Below are 10,000 nucleotides of genomic sequence, written 5' to 3' on the forward strand. Positions count from 1 at the left end.
CCTTAAATGCCCAAAACAAAAAACGTTTTTTATGGCATTTTATGCAAAAATATTGATTTAGCGCATCAAATTTGATTTCTACAGTGTTTATAAATGAACGTGGATGTGTAAAAAAAATTATTTTGATTTCACATTAGAACATCTCATAGATATTAACTCCTTCACACCCGAAGCACCAAAATCCATTAAAAATGTTATCCACAGTAAATCAATTCAAATGCTTCAAATTAGCTGTACAAGTAAGACGCGCGAACGCTGGAGGCGAACGCAGATTCGCCTCGATCTCCAGGCTTTTATTGCTTAGTTTTGCTAAAAAATAAAAGCCTGGCCCAGCGGGTCGGTGTACTCGGAGGTGGAAAGACTGGTGATGCGAGGTTACTCGGTATGAGGAAGTGTTTCATTTCGCAACCAACCAGAGTGCAGTGGGCGTCGCTCGTAATGTTGTGTTAACGGGGCGGGGGTTGACGGACAGATCGGTGAAGCAATGGGATCAGGCGCAATCTCTCGCCGGCGAGCCAATGAGAGAATGAGAGCGTGAACACAGACGGAAAGAGACCATAAATATGGGACAGACACACACACACACACACACACCGCAAGCACGATGATATAGTAAGCTCCACTTGGTCGGAGGCGCAGCTTCCCGCGTTCGCAATAAGAAATTAATAATGTTGATTTGGAAGTGGTCATATACAGCATATCCCATGTTAAGGTCCAATGATACCAACTAACCACATTTTCCTGAGACACCAGAATCAGAGACGGAGACAAGAACCAAGTTTAAAGGAATTTATAAAAGAAAAAGGAAAGAATCCTATCTAAAACTGTCTTGAGCATCCTACAACATAACAGTGACAGGACAATGTGCATGGCAAACCATGTACTCTGCAGCTGCATTTTTTGGAATTGCATAGGTTGTCAGTTTTGCAGCCACATTTAATCATTTTCAAAATGTAGTCTGGGGCAGGTTTGCAACCTTCAGGTAGAGTGGTTGGGCTCAGTGACCTGTTAGTTATGTCTTTTTCCCATCCAAATTTCACTGGGTCGCATGCTGGTGGAAGATGCCCGTCAACATTTCGCCATAAAGCAGCTTGAAAGTGGGCCCTCTTGACATTTTCAATGAAAGATTCCTTGGTAGGTGGTAGTGCAGCTAGGTTTGGAGCAGACGTATATCCTTTCCCATTCTTTTCCCCCCAAACTAGTAGTCTAGTGCGTGACATGTCGCTGCTTTTCTGTATGCCATAACAGGCTGATATGAATGCAGTGGCTTGGTCAATGACATTCTGGAATGGTGCATCTATGTTTCCCATAGCCGATAAATCGTAGCCAGCTTTCAGGACTTTAATGACAGAGCCTTTTCCCAACCCATAGTAGGACGCTACAGTGTCACATCCTGAAATGGCATGGGCTGGTAAAATGTTCTTGGCAATTAGTGGATGCTTCGCCAGTGTTGACTTTATGTCAACTATTGCCCTTTCCTGGATCGGGGATTCCATAGTGAGAGATACATCCGGTCCTGCCTGTTGATAGTGGTGAAGGAGGAGGACGAACACATCTGTGTCATCCGAAACCACAGAGATTTTATGGGCTTCTCCAGCACACACCAGGACTTGTTGGGCAATGATTGTGTCAGCCTCTTCCTGCTGGGTTTCCAGATCATAACGGATCCTTCTCTCTTCCATCTGGATCTCAGTCGGGCATGGGTCCTCCCCTGTCACCACCAACTTGTGTACGTTTGTGCTCTGCATGTGGAAAAGCCTGTCACTAATAAGTTCCTCACATATGAGTCGGTTGAGCTGTTTTTTGTTTTCCACAGAGGACAGTACAACCTTCTGGGCTGGAAGCTTTGTAGAACGGAGGAGATGATGTTTCTTGATGACCCTTGTTTCCCTGACATCTCTGGTGACTGACTTTGTACTGTAATCATAGTACCTGTCAAAGATGAGGTAGACGTCACTCTTTGACAGGTATGATGTCAGGCGTGTTTTGACATTTTTAATGATCAGCTATTGTACCATCAGCTGGCCAGTGGATGGTCCAAAGAAGAGCTGATCCGTCAATGATGGTAACATTTGCATCACCAGCATTCCTCCTGGAGATTTCAACCTGCAGTGCCTTCTTCAATGCAGATTTGGCTTTACAAATTATCATTCCATCCTCGGTGAACATGGCAGTCGGGAGTGGTGCCAGCTCATAAGTGAGGACATCCTCCACGTGAACATCTCGGTCACTGGACAGGAGTACAATGACCCTGGAATAGATGGCATTTAGGTCATACACTTTGGAGTCTCCCACTTGGATAGATTTGGCTGTTGTTGCCATTGTCTTGACTTTAGATGGAATGGTTTTATAAAATCCCTCTGGCCAGGTTTTTTCAAAATCTTTTAACATTGTTTCCCCGATCGTTACTGCACTGTCTACATTAACAACTTGTGGGGCTATCTTTCCAGTGATGATGCTCACAATGCTCTCTCCTGGATGTTCGCTGGGATTCAATGGATGGATACAAGTGTCCAATTTTTTCACAAGTCCAATTCTGTCCGTTGAGTCTGCTAAAATTCTTGATTTTGCTTCCTCCTTGTGATACATGTGAATGGTTGAAGTATCCCTGTCCTCCTCTTCCATCTTTTTCATGTCTGACTCGATCTTACAGCAGATATGACGACTCAGGGCCCAGATCTTCAGTGCCTCTTCCTTCAGGGTAATCCCAATGATCCCTCCTGCACTGTGGCCGTATCTCATGAAGGTGGACTCAATGAACTGGTCGGTCCACAAACCATTACATATTCCAGCAATATGTCGCGTCACATGTTGCCCCTGGTGAAAATATCTTTGAATATGTGAAGGTAGCTTCTCCATGGATCGAAGGTAGTAGAGGCCATACCTGGCATAGTTGACATGGCCTGCTGCAAAGTAGTAGGGAAGCATCTTACGGAAAGTGGTGAGATGGAGAAGCCAGTCACCCTCACGTTCAGCCCGGATGAAAGACATCATCAGTAACACAGGTTTCACCAAGACCTCAATCCATAGTTTTGCCGTCCTGCTCTGACTTGCAATCTGATCCAAGGCTCTCATCAGTTCCTCTGCATTCTGAAAATTGCCATCTGGGATCACTCTCTGTAGCACTACCTCAGCCATCATCCGCAGGGCACGTACATTCTGAGGAAACTTCTTCCCACTTAACATCTTGGCAACTCCTCCAAACACATCTGACAGGACACCAGATAGCCCACTTTCAGCTAATAGTGTACCTATAGCTCCAACAAAACTCATCAAGGCGTGCATCCCCCAAAGACGTAGGTACATGTCACACACACCTGCTAGCTACATTATGCTACCTGAAAAATAGGTTCACATGACTAAAATGTTATAATTATCGTTTAATATACTTATGTAAACTTCAAGGAATCAATACATGAAATGAAATAGTTACAAAATGTCTGAGGTTAGAAAGAGAGAAAACACTTACCAAATCACTGTCATCCTAGAAAATAACTGCATCCACACACAAACATTCTTAGCTCATGATGAGGAGAAATAGCTGGTTCCCTGCTAGCTTATCAGTTGAAAAAGCAGGAACAAGTTACACATGTAGGAATTGTGTTTATCTTGTGCTATTAATGTGCTATTAATGTGTTATTAATGTGTTATTAATGTGTTATTAATGTGTTATTAATGTGTTATTAATTGATAATATATTAATAAAAACGGCATATATAACGGCATATATAACATATATAGCATATATATAACGGAATATAAATATATATATATATATATATATAATATATATATATATATATATATATATATATAATTAATATATATATATTTTTAATGTTTTTTCTTTTCTTTTTCCCCCCCAGGGGAATATGTTCTGTAGATATTTTTGTGCAGGATGCTCAAGATGGAAGGCCTGAAAGGGTTAATGTGCATTCATCCAAAAGGAAACAAGTTCCACTATTGTAGAAAGCAGATCTAATGCATTTGATTTGATTTGATTTGATTTCTGTGCAATGTACAATATCACAGTTTAAAGATTATGTTGTTCTGGGCAGGAAAGGGTTAATATTAAAAAAATTCATAAATATTAAATCTAATGCACTGTACACATCCACTTACATGGATACACACTGTAGAAACCAAATTTAAGCATTTAGATCAAGTATTTTGCATGAAATACCATAGAAGTCTATTTTGGGTGCATTTTTTGTGTTTTGGGCATTAAGGGGTTAATAATTAAAAATGCCCAAGGGATTTCACTGGGCACCCTCTTGAATCCTTAAGAGGGGACCCCCAGCAGCAAGTATCAGTTGAGAAAAAAACTTTAACCGACGAAACCACGTTCAGCCAAAAATCACCCTTTGACTCCCGGACTATACAGTGTTAGCTAAGATGTCATGCCACAGTGCATCTACGTAGGTGGTGCACCTCCTACTGGCTCCATTGTGATACTGCAGTGCATCTACGTAGGTGGTGCACCTCCTACTGGCTCCACTGTGATACTGCAGTGCATCTACGTAGGTTGTGCACTCCCTACTGTCTCCACTGTGATACTGCAGTGCATCTACATAGGTGGTGCACCTCCTACTGTCTCCACTGTGATACTGCAGTGCATCTATGTAGGTGGTGCACCTCTTTCCTTTCCTGGCTTTGTCCTTGGCTGGCTCCTATAGTGTCAGCTTGCTTGCCTCTAGTTCTGGGTGCCTGACGCAGTGCCCTGCCAGCCTCATCCGTCTCTCTCTGACCTTGTCTGTGACCCGTGGGAGGTCCCCGTAGAGGACCATGTTTCTGATGTGGTCCATGTGACACCTAGTGCCTTTCATAGCATTATTGTGTAGATTCCATCCAGGGTCCTTTCCTGTTCTGCTTTGAGGGTCCATGTCTCAGGGTAGATGTCTCAGCTCCATACAGCAGTACTGACTCCACTGTGAGGGTCCATGTATCAGCTCCATACAGCAGTACTGACTCCACTGTGAGGGTCCATGTCTCAGCGAACTACCGCCTCTTGAGGTCTTCTCCCATCATGTCTGATTTCCACACTCTCCTCATCCCATGAAAGGCATGCCAGGCGAGTGCCCTCCAGACCTCCAGGTCCTGTTCCGTTGAAGCAGTCCAGGCCCCGAGATATTTGAAGTCCTCGTCTGCCTCGAGCACCGGCCCGTCCGCAGTGGCAACGGTTTTGTCCTCTGTGTTAACAGTCAATACTTTTGTTTTCTTGGCATTGAGCTTGAGGCCGATCTTCCTGCACTCCATTTCTACGGCCAGCAGTAGTTCCCTTCTTTTCTCTGCTGTATCCGAGATTAGGACAATGTCACTGTCTGTGTGTCTGTCTGTCTGTCTGTCTGTGATGATGATAGTAATCTATCTATCTATCTATCTATCTATCTATCTATCTATCTATCTATCTATCTATCTATCTATCTATCTGTCTATCTGTCTATCTGCCTATCTGTCTGTCTATCTATCTATCTATCTATCTATCCATCTGTCTATCTATCTATCTATCTATCAGGTCTCAGGTGATGATGACAGTAAGTACACAGTGAAGGCGGTGAACAGCGTTGGGGAGGCGACCTGCACCGCAGAGCTCCTGGTGGAGGTGATGGCTGGAGAGGAAGAGGAGGAGGAAGAGGAGGAGTGACAGGATGGATGAGAGGAAGACGAAGGACAGGAAGAGGAAACAAGCACAGTAAATGTTTGTCATCGAAAGCTGTGGTTCTCAAACATTTTCGTGTCAAGGACTCCCATCTGAACCAGTATTAATTTCGTCGACTAAAACTATGACCAAAAACCACATTTTTTTCACTGAAGAAAACTAAATTAAATAAATAAACTAAACTAAATAAAAAAATTTGCTATGATGACCAAAACTAAGACTAAGACTAAAAATATCAGGCGGCACGGTGGCGCAGTCGGTAGCGCTGTCGCCTCACAGCTAGAAGGTCCTGGGTTCGATTCCCGCCGGGGACACTGTGGGCGCTGGGGGCGTGTCTTCTCCTCCGCGTCATCAGCGCCCATACCCTAGGTGGGGTTGGCGAAAGGGCCTACTCTGTGTGGAGTTTGCATGTTCTCCCCGTGTCTCCTAGGGTAGTTAATACCCTCACAAAAACATGTAGTAATCCTGGTCGCTATACCGCCTCCCCCATGACAGCCGGGGCGCCTGATGGAGGGGAAGGGAACTGGTTGGAATAACGTGTTCCTTCCACGCGCTACGTCCAACCAGGGAAACTCCCCCCTGTCAGGTGACAAGAAGGTCAGTTGGCTCTCATGCCTGAAGGAAGCATGAGCTCGGCCCTGGCCTCCCTACTGTGGGGGACTGGTGTAGTGCTGGTGTAGGGCTGGTGTAGTGCCCAGGATCACTTAGGAAATTGGCACCGGGTGAAAAAAATGGGTTACAAAAATCGCGGGATAAAAAATTTGAAGTAAAAAAAAAAAAAGACTAAAAATATCGACAATTTCGTCAACAAATAAAAACTAGACGAAAAATGTTAGGAAGGAACTAGTGGAGAAGAGATCCTGTAGAACTAATAGACGAGTCATTTTATGTTTGGTTGCATCGCGCTGCAACGCGTTGTGAGCTTGTAGATCGGCTATTTTCAGCATGCAACCAAGTGTAAAATCAGCCATTACGACGCCATCAAGGCACTGCCAAAATACTTATTGTTTTGACAAAATCAACTGTAGATTTAGTCGACTAAAATCTTATGATATCTAGTCGACTAAAAGTAAAACATTTCAGATGACTAAAATATGAGTAAAACTAAATAACATTTTCAAAAGACTATGACTAAAACTACATAAAAATTAACTCTGATCTGAACATGTGTTGTACCAGGGACCCCCAAGGACCCTTAGGGACCCCCAAGAAGAGTCGATTTGTGTTAAAAAAATATATATGTGAAAAATTACAAACCCACATTTTCCAAGCACTTTCGAGAATATTGTGAAGTAAAAGTGACTAAGGCCACCTTAGAACGGGAACGATCAGGTTAGGAAACGTCAAATTGCCATCGCGTTCTCACTTTTTATTCTGCGTTTACACCGAGATGCAACAGTGATTGAAAACGCTGCAGTGTGTATGCCAGGTGGCTAGGTGGCGCTGTGACGCACTGCCAGCGTATAGAACCACTTCCATTCTACTTCCTGTCACAGCGGTTTGGTTACATCCATGTAACAGCGCATGATGACATCATGATGACATCAGACGTTTTGCGGTTTCCCCCCAGGTTTACTTGGAGGCGGAGCCTTTCCCAGATTTCCACTCTGGAAGGAGGTTTCTACAATGAGGCCAATGAGGTTTCTAGGTTTCTATATCTCTGGGTTTATATTTCAGATTCTGTTACGGTCGCCCCAATCTGGGAACCCATCGCCAAATAAAAAGGAAAAACAGCGCCCTCTGCTGTTTTTTACTTGGCTCTGGGCGGAGCTGAACGGACGACCCGTGCTCAGGGAAACCGGGGTTTTGGTCTGCCTTCAGCCTTTCACTTCCGGTGGTGCGACTATGTTTTCATTCCCACTAACAATATTTCTCCACGGAACACTAACACCATTTCTCCCAAAGAACCATGTTCTTTGGGAGATCGTTTTGGTTATAAGCCCACTTGTTTCTATTATGAAAGAGCAAGTTAAAATGTTACAAATTTCCGTGGTTTTGTCGGCTTCGAGGACGCTATTGTTAAATGAGTTTCGGTTTGTTTCCAGTGGGGAACGAACGGCACACACATAAATCCCGCCCACTACATTTGATTGGGTATAGCGCGGCCTGCTTCCTGATCTGATGGCACGCCCACTTGTAGCCAATGTCCACGGGTTGTCAACACGGCTACCGACAGATTCAAACGCAGAGCAGAATCTGTTCTCGAGAGATTACGGTCGGCCTGGCAGAGCGACCACTGTGCGTCTCGTTGTGAATCCTCATGGCTACCTGCACGAAGGACCTGCCAAGTCTCATACAGTTCCACCCCGGGGAATGGATGAATCTGTTGTTTCCTCTCCTGCTCAGATAGAGATGGAGGGGCATCTGTTGGAAGGGGTTCCCACCCACCCTGGCCACCTCCTCCAGAGGGGACCCCCGGGGACCCCACGACGGAGCCCGCCTTCCTCACCAGCCTGTTTAGGTTGTTAGTGTCACCCGCTCTGTTGTGCCCCCTCCCCCCACCCCTATAAACGTGTAGTTGTCTACACTCTATAAAATAGTAGATCTACAAGCACAACAGAGATGCGTTGTGAGCTTGTAGATCTGCTAGTTTCAAAAGATCTTGCAATAAAATGTGGATGATTGAAATGATTTTTTGAAACATTCCAACAACACAAGGGACGAAGGGACGAAGACATGAAATGATTTGAGAACCACTGGTTTAAATAATAATTAGAAAAAAGTGGAAACAAGCCCAAATAAGCAACCCCCCCCCCCCCCCCCCCGTGCGCACAACCAGCAACTACCAGTGACCTCACAGAAAAAGAAGCCCAAAGTCGCTTGTAATAAGCAGACATGGCACTGAAGCCGAAGCTTGTTTCCCTGGTTCCGCATGAGTCACTGTCTACCACTGTTATGATGATAATAATAATAATAATAATAATAATAATAATTATTATTATTATTATTATTATTATTATTATTATTATTATTATTATTATCATTATTACCACTGTTATAATAATAAATATTATTATTATTATTACCACTGTTATAATAATAATAATAATAATAATAATAATAATAATAATACATATTATTATTATTGTTACCAGTGTTATAATAACAATAATAATAATAATTGCAACAAACCACTGTTGTTGGCCTTTTATCACTGTTATATCCTTGTTGTCGGGCAGAAACCTCTTATCTCCATGTTTTAATTTGAATCCTGAGCAGTTTTGGACGTGAGGTTTAGGTTTAGGGTTTAGGCTCAGGGTTTAGGTTTAGGGTTTTGGTTCTGAGGTTCAGGTTTAGGTTCAGGGTTTTGGTTCTGAGGTTCAGGTTTAGGTTCAGGGTTTAGGTTCTGAGGTTTAGGTTTAGGTTCAGGGTTTTGAGGTTTCCACCCGACAGAGACGATATGACCACATTCCATCTGTTTGTGTGACCTTTGACCTTTAATCTTTTATTTAAATACTTTTGACGAATGATGGTTAAAAAATATATACAAAATTGAAGAGATTAACCTTTTAAGACCGGGAACGCATCTGTGTCATTTTTAGATTTCTTTGACTTTTAAAAAAATAGCAGATCTACAAGCGTGCCGCGCTATGAGCTTGTAGATCTGCTATTTTTTAAAAGTAATTCTAGGTAACTTTTTCAAAAAAACTAAAGTTAAATTGTATATCTTTTGTGAGTGGCAAATGTTTCACAACGCCCATTCCATGAATTTCACCCCCGAAAGCCTTTTATAAACATATTTTCTATTGAAAGTGGACAGGGGCGTCTTTCCCGCGAAAATGACGTCATCCGGCCGGGAAACGGAAATGCACCGGTTTCCTGTTTGTCCCGGAACTACCGTGCTAGTAACAAAAAGGAATTTCACGCTGTTTTTATGGCATTATAGGATTTGAAGATGGAAAACACAGCTCACGGTAACTAAAGCTCCTAAACGCACTAACCCTAACCCTAACCCAAAGGCTAAGAGAAACGTACCGCAGATAGTATAAAACAACAAAAATAATGCTTTTTGAAACGCTTCCACCTTCCGGTGAAAACAAGGAATCCACTAAAGACCTGCAATGACGGTAGTGACCATTAGAGGTTACTAAATTCGTTATTTTGGGACTTACACAGTACCCCTTTAAATCATGAAAATGTGTGCAAATCTTTGAATATATATATTTTTTAAAGCAAACATTTGTAAAATGTTTTGTTCCAGGGACCGACTCAGAAGCAAAGATTTGAGTTGCAAATGCTCCCTTTAAAAATATATATATTCAAAGATTTGCACGAATGTTCACGCTATGAGCTTGTAGATCTGCTATATTTGAAAAGTGACTCGGATGCGTTCCCGGCCTT

At 43.0% G+C, this 10,000-nt stretch overlaps 1 protein-coding gene across 1 annotated transcript in view; it reads left to right on the plus strand.

Moving 5' to 3' along the window:
- LOC308073410 (myosin light chain kinase, smooth muscle-like) overlaps positions 1-6,449 on the plus strand; it is a 96,591-nt gene extending 90,142 nt beyond the window's left edge. The window contains exon 32 of the mRNA XM_080412283.1: positions 5,516-6,449. Coding sequence (XP_080268409.1) covers positions 5,516-5,644 — 129 coding nt within the window. The 3' untranslated portion in view covers positions 5,645-6,449. The remainder of the gene's footprint in view (positions 1-5,515) is intronic.
- Positions 6,450-10,000: the final 3,551 nt, after the last annotated feature.

Source organism: Gymnoscopelus braueri, assembly GCF_963280865.1.
Source record: "Gymnoscopelus braueri genome assembly, chromosome: 18".
Lineage (NCBI taxonomy): Eukaryota > Metazoa > Chordata > Actinopteri > Myctophiformes > Myctophidae > Gymnoscopelus > Gymnoscopelus braueri.